Genomic DNA, 20,070 nt, shown 5'->3' on the forward strand with positions numbered 1-20,070 from the left:
TCATTAGTCATAATTCTGAAACCGTTAACTTTTCAGGATTTTCCTCGGGGTATCCTATGGCAATCCTGAAAAATTACGCGTTTCTGAGAAAAACCAAATTATGACTAACGAAAATGTGGACAAACAATACATTATGACTTAAAACTATATGGGAAACTAGAGACCCACCGGTAGATAATTATGCAAATCATTTTTTTTCTATCATTTTATTTCGTATATTTTTTTGGTGCAATAATAAAAAAAAAATACTTCAACCAAAAAAATATTTAAAGTATTGAAAACTGCAAAATGAACTTGAGAACAAAAAAAATCAACGACCTACTTACTAAATATCTTATAATATCTAGATTTATGACTTTTACATCGTAACTTAGTGACAATTCCCTCGTGTTGGGCAATTTTAAACGTAACATTACAATCACTATAAATACCAAAATACTTATTTTTTTTTAACTAGGCCTATTTGAATAAATGTGCCATTTTCAACCAAAAAGGTACGTATTGCCGCTTGTCAGTAAGGCGCTATTTCCATATGCCTTCCATTAGAAATCAACCTTATCGACAAGCGACAATGCGGTACCTTTTGGTTGAAAACGTCACAAATAATGTTACATTAAAGGGTTACTAACAGGTAGGTTTAAATGTTTACTCCTGTAGATATAAGCGGCTATAACAACAACTAGCGTACAATTTTTAACAGTCAGACATCACAACTAAAGTACTAAGAGCTACCGAACTTTGCTTCGCATTTTTTTTAAGTAGCGGACATCTCACACAGATCAACCTAGCCCAAAACTAAGCAAAGCTTGTACTATGGGTGCTAGGCGACAATATACATACATATATACATAAAAAACACCCATGACTCAGGAACAAATATTTGTGCTCATTACACAAATAAATGCCCTAACCGGGATTCGAACCAAGGACCATTGGCTTCACAGGCAGGGTCACTACCCACTAGGCCACACCGGTCGCTTTGAAATAAATAAAAATTCACTAACTTGGGTGAGACTGGAACTCGCGGCTATGGTTCACTACCCCAGGCGCATATGAGTGAGGCGGAAATATTCGCTGTCATCGAGTGAAGTCTCGGTAGCTCAGTTAGCAGAGCGATTTGCTAGTGGGCCAGAGTCGCGAGTCGAGTCACGCCCGAGACAGTAAATTTACCACTTTTACAAATACAAATACAAATGTTTATTTCATAGAATATCTTTGATGGATGATGGATGGATGGATGGATGGATGGATGGATGGATGGATGGATTTTATTCCTAAACGATACGATTTCTGCTTAATACAAAATAAATTTTGCTTTACTTTAACACAAGTTTCGTTCCAGTGTCCAAATGGAACGGGGAGTGGCTGAACTTGACCGGCGCCGAGCGCGCGGCGTCCGGCGCGTACCTCTGCATCGCCAGCAACGGGGTCCCGCCGTCCGTTAGCAAGAGAATCATCATTAAAATGATGTGTAAGTCTATCAACTCAAGGTATTGTAAAGCAATCTTAAAAATTGCACTGTGAGCGTTTTTGTTTTTTAAGTCAATTATGAACTCTTAAGAGATCAAACTTATACAGGGTGTCCCTACCCATTGGACACAGCCGAAATGTACATTTATGCATTAGGGTATAGAACCAGTGTACAAAGTATCATAACAACCGGTGTAGCGGTTACGAAGAAATTAACAAATTACGATTTTTTTTACTTTGGAGCAGGCGTATGTGTTAGTAGCTCCTGAGGTAATAAATAGTATGAAACCTTCTTCTACCTTTTTGATTATCTTTTTTATTTATTTATTTTAAACTTTATTGCACAGTAAGAATATACAGTGACAAAAGGCGGACTTAATGCTATACGGCATTCTCTACCAGTTAACATTTAGGCCAAACAGAGAAGCATAGTTGGTGCGGTGTATGTAAAGAACACTAAAACAGACACTAATTTATGACACTAATTCGATTCAGACTTTTGACAAATGTCATCATTGCCGCACATTTTCGAACAAATTATCAAAAGCACTGCCAATGAGTAATACAGAATTTTTCTTTTTGTTGTCGATTATTGGAAATAACTAGTTTGAATTTTTTTTTTATCTTTTGTTCTAATTAAAAAAAACGTTAGAGCATTCCTGAGAAGTAACCCTACGTGAGATTTCAGGGTTTGTCCAATGGCTAAGGTCACCCTGTATTTCCGCTCGCTCATTATAACTACCATCAGTAACCGGGTAATGTGAAGTAAATAAAATATTGAATGCAACTTGCGATCTGAATACGCTACTTAGGAAATTAAGGGTAAAAATTAAGTATCTTAAAGTTCGAATCAGGTCGTCAATCTATGACTTCTCTTTCCGCACAGACTACGTGATTCTACATTATTTTGCCATTTAATTTCATATAACTTAATTACCCACTCCCCCTTAACGAAATTGAGTTCAATATATTAAAAATGGCGGCCGCCGCATGCGCGGTTGTCGGAAAGCGTCCACTTCGAGGCATCATGCCGCAGGAGGGGTTAATGTAATAAGTTACAAACGCGGAAGTAAAGTTACATGAAATTTATAACTCCTGAGTTTGTAATTTACGACTAAGATTCCATAAGACTCGATGTTTACATTTACACGGTGTACCATCGTCTATATTTATAGGGAGCTAACGGAAATTTGTAGTTTTTAGTGTTCCGGTACAAAACTTTGTTATGGGATTACTTCGGTCTTGCAAATCAGTTAAATGCGTTTTTTATATTACATTTTTACACGCTTAATCAACGGCAAATAAAAAAAATTACATGGAAACTAGACTATACTTGCAAGAGCAGACTAACTAGAACCTCAAAGTTAGCTTGATAGAAAAAATCACGAAAACATGTCTTATTTTCAATTTTCTAAATTGTATATCGTTACCCAGCATACAATAAAAATATGTAGTAATGTGTAGTATATGTAGTGATTAGCAAAATTGTAAACAGAGTATGATTTCAGAGTAACTGAGATAAAAGGAAAATACCCGCGCGGTGGCGATATCTTCCTTCGCAAGGTGTTCTACGCGGCGCAACATATAATATCTTTCTGACAACGCATAAGCCTTATTTCAAAGATATAAGGTCCACTGTTAATTCAGATTGCTGCTTTACTGCCATAATTTGTCCGGTCATTATCTCTACGGTGCCATAAAAAGGCTGAGCCATTTTAATAGACATTAAAAACATGACAAGTTACACCGCAACGAGCGCGATTTGAGTGGATAGCGGGCAGTTGGGTAGCGAGTTGTTTAAGTTCCAGTTTAATTAAATAGTAAATAACAAGTGTACAAATTAATTAGGCTAATTAGTTGTTTACTGAATAGTCCGTTTAAGTTAACTGCACAGGACTCAGTGATACTTCGTCGTTGCAAAATCAAGTGACAGTTGTTTCCACGAGAACTACATAATATTATTATTAGCCTACGTCGAAACTTTTTTTCATTCTAACAAATTCTTGTCGTCTAAAAATGAGAATGGAAAGATGATGATACTTTTTTCAGGACTCATTTAGGCTGGTCACGGTTGAGCATGTTCCTAGGCCGGCATCACACACACAGCCGAATCATTCATAATCTGAATTCAAATTCTTAATTCAGAAAGCTTTGCCTCACACATGTGATATGTGGTAAACATTACAATTGATTACCTGTCTCATGAACGCCTGTGTCACTCTCTCGCACAAATAATGTCAACTGGCAAATTCATACACTGATTCCGGCTTGTGTATACTATAATGTATGGAAAGAGGTGCGTCAGGAATTCATAATCGTAATTTTTATAATTCTGAATTCAGAAAGCTCGTCAGTATCATTTTTACACATCGATCTGAGAAATTTATAATTAAAAAAAAAAATATTGTGTGTGACATTGTATGGAATTCCGTGTATGGAATTAAGAATCTGAATCCAGATTATGAATTCTGAGAGCCATTCCGACTGTTTGAGGCCGGTTTTAAGTCCAGGGATTTAGGGCTCGGATGGTTTTAATGAGCGGGCTTAATGTAATGACTGTAAAGTATAAATCGGGATGGAAAGAAAATGGAATGAAGCTTATAATGGGAGTCATTTTTATGTTGTCAGGATAAACACAATATTTGTTTTGACTTCGTAAATGATAAAATATTTAAAATCAAAAAGCAAGTAAACTGAAATCGAATAATTAAGCATTTTTGTGTTGTAAATGTTCATTGCCATAATGTAGTTATGGGGTTAAATTCAAATAAGTAGGTACGAGTATTATGTAGGCATACTAAACCAACACATCATTTATATTTTACATGATAGTCGAGTTTTATCCACTATTATTACTTGTTCTGTTTTGCACCTAAATGTACAATACACTTAACATCATTGGTAATAAAAGCCATTTTTAATCTACAACCAAACTAATAAGCCTGTTTTGTTACAGTCACCCCTTCGATCTGGGCAGGACGAGTCGCCATCCGCGCGCCCGCAGGCAGCGCCGTAACCCTCACTTGCACTGCAGAGGCGTTCCCTGTACCACTAGTCTACTGGATGCTCAACGATCAGAAGCTCACTAACAGTAAGTGCTGTCAAATGTCCAGTTACATAGCTGCAGACTTGGTAGGGTGAGTTAACAACCGCGCGCTTGCCGGCAGCGCCGTAACCCTCACTTGCACTGCAGAGGCGTTCCCTGTACCACTAGTCTACTGGACGCTCAACGATCAGAAGCTCACTAACAGTAAGTGCTGTCAAATGTCCAGTTACATAGCTGCAGACTTGGTAGGGTGGGTTATTAACAACCGCGCGCTTGCCGGCAGCGCCGTAACCCTCACTTGCACTGCAGAGGCGTTCCCTGTACCACTAGTCTACTGGACGCTCAACGATCAGAAGCTCACTAACAGTAAGTGCTGTCAAATGTCCAGTTACATAGCTGCAGTCTTGTTAGGATGGGTTAACAAACGGCGCGCCTGCCGGCAGCGCTGTAACCGTCACTTGCACTGCAGAGGCGTTTCCTGTACTACTAGTCTATTGGACGCTCAACGATCAGAAACTCAGAGGCGTTCCCTGTACCACTAGTCCTAGTAACATAATAGCTTCTAAACTATCACCTGACAAAGTATCAATCGGGAGGCGATGATGGTTTTTTTACATGTTCACGTGACCAGCTCACAGACTTTCCACAGCGATACAACCGGCTGACTATTTTTTTAAATCATAATAGCATCTAAACTATCATGTGACCCGTGCTCTACTATGGCCACCTCCTGTCTCCGTCATTATATGAGCTCGATGGTTCCATAATGTTGCATTGTCGCCCGACTTACATATGTATGTAAATTTTCATCTTCATCGGAAACCGGGAGGTGGATCAAATTTAACTTGCAAGATTTGATTACACACAACGGGACAGGTGAAACTAAATAAAAGCTTGTTACAGTATAAATATTAACTTAAAAATACTTACGCAGAAGGACTTTCCTCATACGGTTTCTCTTACCACAAGCAAAACAAAGTACCTATGTTTCTCTTACCCCATCTGACCTTACTTATTGTTTGACATTAACTAAATGTTAACGAAATAATAACTTCGCTAGGATAATATTCTTACTAAAATTATAACAATGGAAGAAATCCAATCTCTCTTATTCTTACCTAAAGATTACAAAGTTTGAACTGAAACTAAACTTATCCTTATGACGATAAGCGGCTTATCACTGAATCTGGAGAACTTTACTCACGAGACGAAAAAGCCTTAATAATAGTTTATGTGACTGCTACATAATGAAAGGAATTAAAATACGAGCGTGGGATTATGAAACGAATGAAATGAGTTTCATAACAGGATCACACGAGTATTTTAATGCCTGATTATATACATTACATACACTGCTTTATCTACATCCATATTATAAGCTTCAACGAAACAAAATGTTATAATTACAAACTAAACGTCAAATAGCGGTAATGCAAACTTTTTCTCGCATGTCACGCATCCGTTGTTTTTTTTAATTCAGATACAATCTAGAGTCGGGGGCCGACTGCCATATCGTTCTTCTTGTCCTAAGCCTTATCCGATACCCTTATTCGATATCAAGTAACATGCGAGATTTGCCAAAATTATTTGCACCTGACATTTCATTCCGAATAAAACGTCAATAGATGACTTGATACTGACTGATGTGATAAGAATAGTGGCCACATCAAATTTTTTTGTTTCTCAGAGATGTTCTAAATTTAAATGTAATTAAGGTATCGGTTATCGATACATTAAAGTGAAAATTACAATGCAGATGCAGGTTTGTTTGCTAGGCCGTTAGCTTGTTGTGTCTGATATATTATAGGGAGGTTATGATATGGATGTAGATGAAAATATTTAAACTTCAGAGAAAAAAAAAATTAAGAATTTGTTATGGTTTTTAACTGGTTTTGATACGACTTTGGTCTTGGTCTTGGTGACTGGCGCGCAACTCACGCACGACTTTCACTTCATTTCGCATGTATTCAGCTTGAGCAATCTGCAAGGTCGTATCAGAATAATATCAAAAGCGTAACAAGTTCTTAAATCTGATTCGGCTCCTGAGAAAAAAAATAACAAGAGAAGTTCGTAACCAAGTCGAATTAACTTTTTTATATCTTTAATTTATTACCGTGCAATGTTTCAATTACGGTGAATTTGTGCATTGGAATTACTTGGCATTTTGCAAAATTATCATGAATACGAGAAGTGAAAATGATATTTTAGGATTGCTGACGTTATCGCAAATTAGTTTTGTGTCAGACGCTCGGCTGCGTCCAAAGCAGAATTCACTTCAAAATATAAATTTCAGTTGTGTGTACGGTTCAATTAAGAACCACACGTCATACAATCGAATTTAACACTATATTCTGAAATAACGTGTAATTTGACATAAACATTCAAGTAACATAACATAATAGTTTGTAAGTCTTATTATTGTATTTAATTTTAAAATTGTTATATTTGTAGTAAAAAAGGAACAACCTTCTTATCACATACTATATTTGGAATACATTTCTTTCTTTGAATCATAATGTTTTATTTATGTTTTTTTTGGAAATTGTATACAAATAAAACTACAATATATAGTAACAAATGTCTCTGGAGTACCAGACATCGAGTTTTCGTTGCTAGAAATAATAACACCAAGTAATTAGAGCGAGTACTTAGAAGTTTTACACACAAAACTTCTACGCGATTGCCAATCGAACCCAAAGATAAAACTAAGCTTTATTCCATACCATGATACGACTTTATTATGTTGTACATAGCTAACAGTTGTAAGAGTCAAGGAACTTATTGATACACGCCGGGGTTCGAACCCGCGACCTTTTGGTTTTAAAGTCGCGCACCATCCAGCGGAAGTAAGAACGCTAACCATGAAGAATTTCATACATTGCCCCGCCTGTTATTATGTCGCTCGCACAGTGGCATTGACTACCCCCATCATGGCCGGGACAGGAATATATTTACGCGCGTGCGATAGAGATAGGAACAGGCGGGTCACTGTACGAATTATTTGTGCTTAGCGTCCAGAGCCATAATGCACCAGCGATTAACCGCAGGGGCGGCTAACCGCGCGACTAGCCGCTTTTCCAGTTTAATATGCAACCGCTTGAGATCGTACGCACTTAACCACCACTAAATTTCAACCGCGGCGGTTGAATGAAGAGGTGCGGCCCGCTTCGCGGCCACCGTCTTGTTTATACGCACTGGCCGCCGATGAGTTTTTAGCCGACGTGTCCGTCCACTACGATATAAATTATTTATTAATAATTAAAAATTAAATATGAAAATTAATTTTTATAGTAAAGCAAAAAATTTGTAATAGATCCAAGACGCCGAGCGGTCCAGCGCTTAACGCCGTTGGCTGCCATAGCGGTCAGCCGCTTTGACAACCGCGTCAGGCGGCTGGCCGCTCAAAAGAATCGCCTAAGCGGCCAACCGCTAGTGCGTACGGGGCCTTACATTAGGTCACGAACGCTCTTTAATTCTGTTAAATACCAGAGCACCAAATATAAAAAACCTAAAAGACCACTAAGTCTTCCCGTATTGATTTAAGTATATAAACTTCCAACCTTTCGCGTTTCGTCGAGATAAAAAAATCTCATTTGTTAAGAAAACTTCTAATTAGAAATCTAGGGCGCAATTTTTAATTACAACTTTCACAGCCCCGCAATGTATGCAATGAGTTCCAAATTAGCTCTAAAGTTCAATCGAAGGCGTATAGGATGAAGTTGACTCATTAAATTTCATTTCAAAGGCGCGTAACTGATACGAGATGGATAATTTAGATATATTGGAGTTAGGAAACTCATTAAGTGAGCTTAGATAAGTAGGCAAGCGCTGGTTCGTACTTTATTACTTGATAAGTGGGAAATTGAAACAGCTATAAGTTATTTTAATTTTAAGAGAATCTATTCTATAAAGTGAACGCGGACTTATTTTCACCGCAGTTCTTTTGTGGAGCAACACTGCAACACGGTAACATTAAGATAAACAGTTGCTTCATAAAAATTTACTGCGGTGTGTATGTACCTTCAAGCAAATGCAACTTCTTTTCGTGGCAATTAGTTATGATCTACTAGAGTCTTTGCAATCTTTCCGGTATCGCTTCATCATCATCATCATCATGTCAGCCGATAGACGTCCACTGCTGGACATAGGCCTCCCCCAAGGCTCGCCACTCCGACCGATCCTGTGCCGCTCGCATCCACCGAATCCGCCGGTATCGCTTATTAGATAATATTCCAGTTTTTAAGTTTGAAATAAGTATTTTGATTAAATTTCACTTTTTATTTTCATGTAAACTTCCCAACACAGTCGTCCCCCAATCCTTTCTTAGCCGATTTACACCATACAAACTAATTCTACCGGTCATCGAGGATTTTTGTCCCTTTAGTAGCAGATCAATAGCGATATCTCGTTCATTTCAAAGTAACATACCTCTAAAACTGGCATCTATTCACCTGATATTACGTCTGTACCACATAATATGTTTGTACGTAAGCCGAATTGAAAGTGAAGACGTAGGGTAAGTACAATACCCCAGGGCCATATCAAAGGGTAACGTAACGTCAAAAGATTTGAGAGGTCGAATAATGGAACGGGTTGGTCTTTTATCTACAATGAATATTCGATCAAAGGCAAGTATTTGTATTGTCCCGATGTCATTCTATTCTATTGTTCGAGGTATTGTGTGTTTCATATTGTTTTCGTACAGGTATAATTTCCAATTTAGATTTGGATACATTGTTTTATAGTTTCATTGGGATTCCGTACCCAAAGGGTAAAAACGGGACCCTATTACTAAGACTCCACTGTCCGTCTGTCTGTCTCTCTGTCTGTCTGTCACCAGGCTGTAGGTACCTCATGAACCGTGATAGCTAGACAGTTGAAATTTTCACAGATAATGTACTCGTATTTCTTTTGCCGCTATAACCACAAATACCAAAAAGAACGGAACCCTCGATGGGCGAGTCCGATTCGCACTTGTCCGGCTTTTGATATTTTTTTCTGTATCTACGAAATGAAATCAACGACATCAAATAAAACGTGGTTCAATGAGGAATACAATTTTCCGACTGTATAGTTAATGCAAGAACGAAAGAATAACAAACATTAAGAATTTCGAGGAAATTTTTTATTAACTTAATGTATTACATTGCGAGAAATTTCCATATTCAACGAAAACCAGTACTTTGTTCCTGTCTCTGATTAAATTCCAAAGGTCACATTTAACAATGTAGGTATTATTTATTATTATTGTTATATTCGTATAGATATATTTCAAAAATAGTATTTATGTTTTTAGTGCTTATATTATAAAATCCCGTAATGTAAAATTATTGGTAAGGTGGATCAGTAGCGGTTCCAAAGTATTCGTAGAAACATTGTAGAGGTAAAACTACGTAAATCTTGAACTCCAACAAGTTCCACGACTGAAATAACAGCATGGTCCTTGACGATTAAGAATAAAACCTGTATATTATTCTCAGTTAAATGATTACAAACTTCCTCATTCTGATCGAATTACCCATAGTAGAGATTGTTATATTTTCTGCACAAACTGACCCAACTATATTTCTTTCAGGTTCCAAGCATAGAATGACCGTGTCATCCCGCGGCTTCCGTCACTCCCTATCACTGCTTGTCGCTGGCGTGTCACGCGCTGACGCGGGCGCGTACCGCTGCGGCGCCGAGAACGCCTACGGGCGTGCACATGCCGAATTATTGCTGCACAGTAAGTGGCGTCATTAACTCGTCACTGTACAATAAGTGCCGTCACTCCCTATCGCTGCTCGTCGCCGGCGTGTCACGTGCTGACGCGAGCGCGTTCCGCTGCATGCGTGCATATGCCGAATTATTGCTGCACAGTAAGTGGCGTCATTAACTCGTCTCTGTACAATAAGTGCCGTCACTCCCTATCGCTGCTCGTCGCCGGCCGGCGTGTCACGCGCTGACGCGGGCGCGTACCGCTGCATGCGTGCATATGCCGAATTATTGCTGCACAGTAAGTGGCGTCATTAAAGGATGACTCACGTTAGACCGAGCCGTGTCCGGACCGGAGCTTCCGGCGCTTACTTTTCTTTGACATGACAGGTGATCACGTGATGCCTTCCATAGAAAACGAAGCGCCGGAAGCTCCGGCCCCGGTCTAACGTGAGTCATCCTTAACTCGTTACTGTACAATAAGTGCCGTCACTCCCTATCGCTGCTCGTCGCCGGCGTGTCACGTGCTAACCGGCCGCACGCTGAACTACTAATGCACAGTAAGTGACGTCACTCGGCAGGAAGATAGAATTAGTGAGTATATTTTCTTACAATTTTGAGGTACAAAAATAACTACATTGATAGGTATAAGTTATCAGTGTTATATCACTATCAACTTGCGGCCCAATTCGAATAATTCTTAACCGTAAAATGATTTAATAATTCTTATAGTATGTCACAGAGATACGATACCGATCTGTCAGTGTCAAGTGTCGTTTTTAGTTGAGAAATGTCATCGTTATTCGTGGTTGGTCCCATAGTAAAAGTTACTCAGTATAATGTTATAAGTTATAACCCATTTATTATAGCTTAAACAATTATCTTATGCATCTTGAACGCAATAAATTCAACTTATAACTGCCTTATAATCCCAAAACCTCCCTGCATGGCAACGGGAATGCCCTTTTTTTTAGCCACCCTGTATATACGGATTTAAAGTATCACTACTATTATGTTGTGATACACAAATGAGGTTATGATATAGTTTTCAATTATAAAAAATACTGTTGGAGCTTGGAGCACATGCCTAGTTACTCTGCTCCCCACTGGGTAGCAGAGTAGTAGTAGTAGTTAATAATATAAGCAGTAATTATATTTTCTTACATCTCTTTTTGTTTCAGCATTAACAACAACAACGACAACGACGACAACAACAACAACAACCACGACAACAACAACTACAACCACCACGCCGCCACCCACCACCACCACTATATTCTGTAAGTTGAATGATTCTTCTTCTTCCCCGAACTTATTTCTTCTTTCTCCACATGAGGTCGTTATTCTACACGATTTTCTGCCTTCATAATAATAGATTAGATAAGATTATTTATTTCATGAAAGACAATTACATAATAAGTTTGCATTGATGTCGAAGATAAGAACTTCTATCACGATTGTCAAAATAAATTAAAAATGAAAATATTAACAATACTAATGAAATAAAATTATAGCTCCAATAAGGATTGTCGACACAATTAGAATACGAGTAAGTATAATACTTACAAATCCAAAATTTTAATTTACAATGTCAAAACTTATAAATATACAAGAACAATAGAAAAATTAAATTTAAATTAATCTCCTATGGGAACAGTCGTTACAGTGTTACAGAATAGGTATTAAATAATACAAATAATATCTCCCAATAAGAATCGTCAACACACAACAATATAAAAATATAAAAAAACACTAAAATAGGCGCCTGTGTAGATCCCTGGCAGGCCTTCTTTACAATGTCCACCCAGCGGGTTGGTTAATGTATTGTCCACTACCCCATCCTCCATCCACCAAAGTTATCCGGCTCCCATCTGGCCACGTGTCCAAAGTATTTGTATGATACTTGGATGATAAGTTGAATTATTAAACAAGACTTTTTCCTTAAAAACTGTAATAGATGTCATATATTAAAGAAAAAGTGACGAAGCCCTCCAGTGGTGAAGGCCGGATCCGGCCTTCACCACTATAGTAGTAGTAATATATAGTAGTGTGACGTATGACTACTTTAAAAAAAAAAAAAAATGATTTGTTCCCAAACTTGTTCAAGGCTTTTTCCTTTTTACTAAACTTCCAGGGGCCTAACCAACTGACAATCCTATAAAGAAAACGATAAATGAAAATCTAAATAATCTCGCAACTTTTCGTTCGCATCTGTCATCCCGATACGTTTTTATTTCTAATTGGCGTTAGTCGATAAACAAGGCTATGGCAAACTTAACAAACTTAGCTATAATCCTAAGCATTGAGAAATTGTCGTGTATGTACAATACAATAAAAAATACTCTTTATTGCACACCTCAATACAGAAAACAATACAAATAATACAAAAAATCAACAGGCGTTCTTATCGCTAAAAACCTACATAATAAGTATTATGTTATTTCAACAATGTACTTATTACTAATTTATCAAATGGACACGAATAATTATTGCAATGCATCCTTTTAAAACATATGAGTAATGTTAAAAAAAAAGTTTACTTAATAACAAATAGGTAACTGTGATATTTTATCAATAAAACTACTAATTAACATTCCCAGCATGGATTCATGAAGATATTGAACCGTAATCGGAAATACTTTTGTGTCTACATATTTAATGTTACTTATTCCTGCTTCTGTTAAAGCTATAAAAAACAAATAAATCTAAACTAACAAATAAAGTCACGTTGTTAAATAAAAACGACCAGTAGTAAAATCAAATCAGTGCCTTTAAAAGCTAGTCACAATCTCACAGTGACTGCGACGAAATATCACAATGGCTTCAAGGCGGCCGCTAATGGAATCAGCTGTTTGCACTCTCGGATATGAGCCACTATGTCTACATAACGTACTGTTGCTAGAAAATAGTGATGGGATAATAATAGGAATATTTTCCGTCATGACCATAGACATAGTATATACAAGTAGTTATAGACGCGCCACCGAGCGACCGGGGGTAAGAGAAAGAATATTCATATAAAATTTGGGCAGCATACGATTTTTTCTCTTTCACTCTTATAAATTTCGGTACTTCGCTATCGCCTCCTACCTATGATGCCACCAGGTCGGTGATAAGGACAAAGCATGGCACTATTTTCTCTTTCCTCTTATAGGAATCGCAGTAAGACTATCTTTCTCTATCAAAGAGTGTCAGGCCCTTGAGTATAATAATTACTCTGCACAGTCAGCATCGAAGCTGATCTGGAGGCCTACCCAAAATGTACAATCGTACATTAAAAAAACGTCAAACAAAAAGGAAAAAGAATCAAAGGTCTTGCCTGGAAAAAATCCCTACGCGAAAGTATGTCAAGACACTTGAGATACTTTCGCGTAGGGATTTTTTTCAGGCAATATCACTATGCCATGGCGGCCGCTAGTGAAATCAGCTGTATAATGTAAATAAAACTTTTTCTTTTGGGGATAACAAACAACCAATACAATACATGTTACAGTTGGTGTTACACTATAAGTATTGTTTTATGTACAGTCAACAACGTTATCCACAATGTTACTTATACATATAAAATATAAGGTATGGTATAATTCTTAAATACACCAAATGGAAACCACAATTTTGATTCTGTTTCCTTTTTACTATCTGAAATATAAATTATTCTTTCCGAAAATTCCCAAAGAAAAATATTTTTGGGAACGGAATAACCTCAGTCACATCACTAGCAGGAAGGCACTAAGAATGAATGGAAGCCATATATTGCGAATGCCTGTTGGACTGCATAATTCTCCCGCAAGTATAGTAAATAAAACACTTTTATTGCGCGCGAAAGTAGAGCAGGATACCTAATTAACAAGCTTCGTTCGTATAAAGGAGGATTTATACCACGTCTTTACGTACCAAATTTTAATGAAAAGAGATCCTTTGATCTCTTTTCATTTAAATTAGGTACGCTTGAATACTGAAGAAATGATAAAACCTGGTAAATACTAACCAGTTATACGAAGAACTTCATTATGAGATAGAAATATAAAAATATATATTTTAGTTTGTGCTAACACATTGTTACTGATGAATCCTCAATATAACTTGAGACTGGTGCCGTTAAGATTTTTTTTTCGGTATGAGCTTTTTTTTTCGGTATGCTATGAGCTTCCCTAAGGCGAGGTGTATAAATAAAAGTAAGATATGGACAAATTCGCTTCGGTACCCCATTTGGTTATGACCGTTGTTCCAAAACTCACAAGTTCGAGTCTTGACCAAAGCGTCGATTTTTTTTTCTTTAATTTAAAAAAATTCAGTAACGTTTTCCGACGTATCTGCTTGATATTAAATAGTTGAGATAGGAATAGTTTCTGGCAACAAGCACTCATACCGGTTAAAACTATAACAAAACATAATTCGTATCACATTATCGACACGACGCTTGCGTCATCTGGGTTACAAGCGCGAATCATTACGTTCATTCGCATATTCTAATTTCGATTTCAGCTATGTTAAAATAAGTTTTTGGCAACAATTTCATTTTTGGTACAAGCTTTTATCGCGACTGTACTTTTCTTTCCACAGACAACTAATATTCATCGAGACAATTCTAAAAACCCCAAACACAATTTGGTTGCGTTGTTTTATCACAGTTCCTATGACCACCTCCTGTCTACATCATCAGATCAGCTCGATGGTACCATAATATTGCATTGTCACCCGACTTACATATGTATGCAAATTTTCAGCTTCATCGGAAACCGGGAAGTGGGTCAAATTTAACTTGCAAAATTTGACCCTTACAAACATGTTACATACATATTACATACATAGGTACATTGCAAGTTAATAAAAAGCTTGTAAAATAGACCGAGTGTACCTTAGCGCTACATATTATATAAGTACCTAATATCTATTATATTACTACTTAGTAATATACGTTGTTACATCTGTACGTTGTTAGTTACTACAAGCAAAATTTAAATGACTCTTGTGATATATAACTTCCGCACTAGTAACGAACCTACGAGTATTTACTTACTGTTCTAGAAAGGGGTTTACCGTAAAAGTTGGAAATGAATTCGTAAAGGGAACTCACAAGTAAAACTGGCTCGTTTGTGGGAAAAGTTAAAGTTACGCTGCAATTTGATTTAACTGAGTATGAAGAAAAAAACTATTTCTATACGAACAAATTAAATTACTTTCGAAGAAATCGGAATACTTGAACTCTTCTACGTTTCCCACGAAACGTGAATCATGGAACACATAATGAATTCATTTCAGTGCCTATCCGTCTGTCACAACCACTCTTTGCACTTACCTATATAGGACAAATTCATTACCTGTAGTAATGCACAAAAAAAGAATAAATGATTCTAAATGATCTCATCTTCTGATAAATGAATTAAGTTGATAAAATAACAGTTAAGGGCAAGCTCGGTAGTCCGTACAACATTACAAACTTAGTTCCGCTCTCATTTTAAAACGACTAGCTAGATTGCTCTGAAACTTTCTACTTACAATAGTATAAGGTATATCTATGTCTGTAATTAGTTTATGTAGCTTCAGATACTATAGTAAAAAAAAGTAAAGCGAATTTAAATTCTTCATACAAAACTTGTTTTTGTTCTATTTCGTTTGTTTTATAAACTGGAGCCATATAAACTAATTTCAGACCTAAATATACCTCATATCATTGTATGTGTAAAATTTCATTATAATCCAACACGTAGTTTTAAAATGAGAGCGTAGTTTCGTTTGTATGGGAAGGTGCAATTCGGCCGAGCTTGACGGGGACTCTTAAGTAGCAAAAATTTATTTTTTATTCCTTAAAAGTTTTAATGACTAGTCTTCAATACAAGTTTACTTTCATACTTTCTAATACGAGTTTAGGGTGTAATAGTAGATCTGTTCGTTATGAACCGCACATTAAGTGATTGATACCATTCCAATATGATATTGATCAATCACTTAGATTGTCCGCAGTCCTCAAAACATGCCGATTTCCTTAATCAGATTACATGTTAGCAGGGTTTGTAATGAACAGGTTGTTTTCAGATGACGTAGAACAACACTTGGAGCAGCTGCACCGAGGGGTCCTGGAGGACCCTGCGCTGGGAGACCCCTACATCGTGCTCAGCCAACACCAGATGCAGAACCTTGGTGAGCGAACACACTTGTCGACTTAAGAGCCCGTTATCGACTTTAGTCGCAAAAATGTAAAATTGATAGATTTAGTCGGTGAAATTGTACACCTTTTGTTACGTAATAGAAATAACAGGTACTGGTTTCTATCAGCACGTCTTCTCATCTTGCCGTTTTACAGCTAATTTTTTTGAAAACAGACACTAAATTAGTAATGTTTTTTTTTTTCTGATTAATGTTTAGGTAAACGCGTGTAAAGCACTGATTTTGTCGGTCTTATTTGTAAATTTCGCAATATTTGGACGGCTAAATATGGTAATTTTGCATTACACATATCCTGTACTCCATCTTTTACAAACTACATTTTTATTATTACGACTTTGAAGTAGTATAAATGAACGTTAGACGAAATCAATTTCCTCCAGAAATTACTTCATAACAAGTGACAATTTCTCTGAATATCGACTTAATTTCAACGTAATTCTGATACTCAAACAATCTTCAACATTTGCTGAAATTGTTCTTATACATCATTTTGTATAATTTACCACCATAATTTTTTGATGATTTTTTATAAACTGCCCTTTCTCTTCATATTACCGGTGACGCACGCTCGCGATCTCATTATTAAAAGGCAAGATGAGAAGACGTGCTAATAGAAACCAATACTTGTTATTTAGATATTATGTAACAAAGGTGTACAATTTCAACGACTAAATCTATCAATTTTACATTTTTGCTCTAAAATCGTTACCGGGCTCTTAAATGTTAATTATTTTTCCTTTTTTATTGTGGGACGTACCCCATTACAATATATAAATTGTATATACAGATGTCAGTGTCGTTGTCACAGTTAGAATGTTTAAATTCGTGGTGAATGACGGATTGACGTTTGGGTAGGCACTTGCAAACCCTTTCCCAGCAAAAGCTGTACAACCAGTTTTTCCTTATTATTCGTTATATCGTTGTGTTGTTCTATAATCCAGCTTTAGAAAGAAAAATAAAATACAACAACTATGTATTGCACAAAGACTTCTCAGAACAGATGATCCACAATACCACCTGGGGACCATTTCTCGAATGGTATAAGGATAATATTTTAAGTGTGTTGCCATAGTAACCCATACGAATTGACAGTTCGTGGACTAATAATATTAGTCTAATACCGTTTGAGAAATGGCCCCCTGGCGGCCTAGCCAAGGTGACCATCGCTATCGCTTCGCCATCGAATCGCTTTGTGTCTCTCTATCACTCTTCCATATTAGTGTGACAGTGACAGTTGCGTTTCGTTCGCTACGGATCGTTAGCGATTGGCATGTTGTCTACGGGGCCTGAGTAGAGGTAAAATAACAGACGAGCTTATTACTAATTTTATTGTAAGTAGCGATATCTGCAAGACAACATGAAACCCGTCAAGTGGGGATAGAGGGGTTACTTTAGACATTATTTTTACTATAAACCAATCTAGCTAGTTGAAAAGTTTACCCAGGACCGGTAAATCATGATTCAAAGATTGTAAAAAATATACTGCTGTCAGACACGTTCATACAATTTGGGAATATTTACTTTATGTATAAAATCGTAAGCCGTTTCCAATAGCAAATCCGTAATAATAGCCCCGGGATTGGCGACGCCACGCCGTCTTAAAAATATTTGTTATTTCCACACTCGAGCGAGCTGAATCCTGCACTGTTCAATTTCAAAAGCTTTATATTTCATTTCATTTCACAGCCAAGTAACGTAAGGATTTAGTTGAGACAAACGTGTAACTTGGAGTGGAGTAACTCGGCTGCATTTGTTCTTTAGACCGCGGTGATATTTTGTCACGGAAACTTTAGGAAAAGAATTACCGCGGCCCGTGTTGTTTCTGTAGCTCATTTTAACATTACGCTTCCTGCTAAACGTCTCATAAGTTTTTCAGAATAGTGAAATATTTCCAAGCCAAAGTTTTGCCGGTAATTTTTGGAACTAATTTGTAAGGAGTTTTTCTTTGTTGTGTAGTTGAGTTATTATGAAGTCGGTCTCAGTGTCTTCCATTTTGTTCAGCGCTTAGACCTCTAGTCAATACAACTCAGCTTTCGTTGAATAACATACATACATATAATCACGCCTATTTCCCGGAGGGGTAGGCAGAGACCACGGATTTCCACTTGCTACGATCCTGACATACCTCTTTCGCTTCCTGCACTTTCATAACATTCCCCATACACGCTCGCCGGTTTAGGGTGCTCTTGACCTGGCCTTTCTTCAGGATTTCCCCGATCTGATCAGAGAAAGTCCGCCGAGGTCTGCCCCTCCCGTTTCTACCTCTCCCTTATACACTCTCTTTGTTAGCCTTCTTTCACTCATTCTTTCCACGTGTCCAAACCATCTCAACATACCTTTCTCAATTTTTGTCACTACATCTTCGTTCAGTCCTTTTCCCTTATCACACTGTTCAAAATTATGCCGCGATTACGACGTTCATTCTGTCACTCGTCACTGATTTATAGATATGCAGCAGTTGGCAACCGAATTTCACTTTTGTTTGTGCTTGCTTCAGTGACTCGGCGACCGTTCTAATATTTAGCATAAAATTGGGATTCGTCAGCTCCTTTTCTCTTCCAGACATGGCAACAACGATATGACCAGAGGCCGGGCGCGGCGCCCCCTGGAGCGAAGGCTGGCCGCCGCTCGCCGGCCGCGCCGCGCGCCCCGCACTCCTCTGGGCGCCCCTCCTCGCCCTGCTCTCAGCCGCGTGATGGTGAAGGTGCGCACGCACATAGACTTGGTTGCCATTGTGTTTGTAAATGGGTTGAAAATTTGGTTCTGTTCATCGAAAATAGTTTAAGAGGTAAAGAATTAATTTAACTATAATCGAGAGCAATGTAAATGGGTCAAATTTTGAAATATCGATTTATTTAGTGTGTGTTCTGAGGTTATGTTTATATTCATCTATTTATATGCGGAGGAAACATACCAACAGTTCGTTAATATACTATGTAAATAAAGGCAAGTATTTATAAAGTTTGGATTGGAATCGATATTATTCTGCGGACGTATGATGTACACTATTATTGACGAGATAAGGATATAATTTAGGTAAAATAACGTTATTTTATAACATCGATACAGAGAGATAGATTCTTTATATTAGTATCGTATGCATCGTACGCCCGTTGGATGAACTGAATGATGTAAAAATTAAAATGAAGATTATTTTATAGTTAATTCGCTTTACGAATTTTATATATTTTCAGTGTTAAGCTATTGGTACATTAAGATGTTCGCTGTACATAATTTTGCACAGGTCTAGTCATATCAAATAAAACACGGGGCTGTTGTCGTTTGTATAATAAGTATACGTACCCCTCGTCCTGATTAGGCTTAATTAAAATTAAATGGTGATGATATAAGACAGTGTGGTTTACTTTTATTCTCTAAAGTTTTAAAAACGGAGTTGAATTCATTTCTTTACAGATATTCGTGACCTTGAATAGTATTGAGGATGTCTAGACTTATATTGACCGGGATATAGACCGTGATCAATATAAGTCTAGTGAAACTAACCGTGAATCATTCAAAACTCTTATTGAGGATGTATTCCATTTCCATTACTATTCATAAACCTTCCACAAACAAAAAGCGGAATTTTATTGGGAGTGTGCTCAAACTCAGAAGCAAGTATAATACAAAGTTAACCCATGCATTGCATGCGCCCGTGAGGGACAGAAAATACGCAATACGACGAAATTAAA

General features: G+C 37.3%; 1 protein-coding gene across 1 annotated transcript in view; it reads left to right on the top strand.

The window, feature by feature from the left end:
• The window catches only part of LOC134743802 (neurotrimin-like), a 97,947-nt gene extending 78,190 nt beyond the window's left edge, over positions 1 to 19,757 (top strand). The window contains exons 5-10 of the mRNA XM_063677462.1: positions 1,343 to 1,471; positions 4,427 to 4,561; positions 10,092 to 10,241; positions 11,392 to 11,490; positions 16,247 to 16,351; positions 18,941 to 19,757. Of these exons, the coding sequence (XP_063533532.1) occupies positions 1,343 to 1,471; positions 4,427 to 4,561; positions 10,092 to 10,241; positions 11,392 to 11,490; positions 16,247 to 16,351; positions 18,941 to 18,960 (638 nt within the window). The 3' untranslated portion in view covers positions 18,961 to 19,757. The remainder of the gene's footprint in view (positions 1 to 1,342; positions 1,472 to 4,426; positions 4,562 to 10,091; positions 10,242 to 11,391; positions 11,491 to 16,246; positions 16,352 to 18,940) is intronic.
• Positions 19,758 to 20,070: the final 313 nt, after the last annotated feature.

This window comes from Cydia strobilella, chromosome 8 (assembly GCF_947568885.1).
Source record: "Cydia strobilella chromosome 8, ilCydStro3.1, whole genome shotgun sequence".
NCBI classification, from domain to species: domain Eukaryota; kingdom Metazoa; phylum Arthropoda; class Insecta; order Lepidoptera; family Tortricidae; genus Cydia; species Cydia strobilella.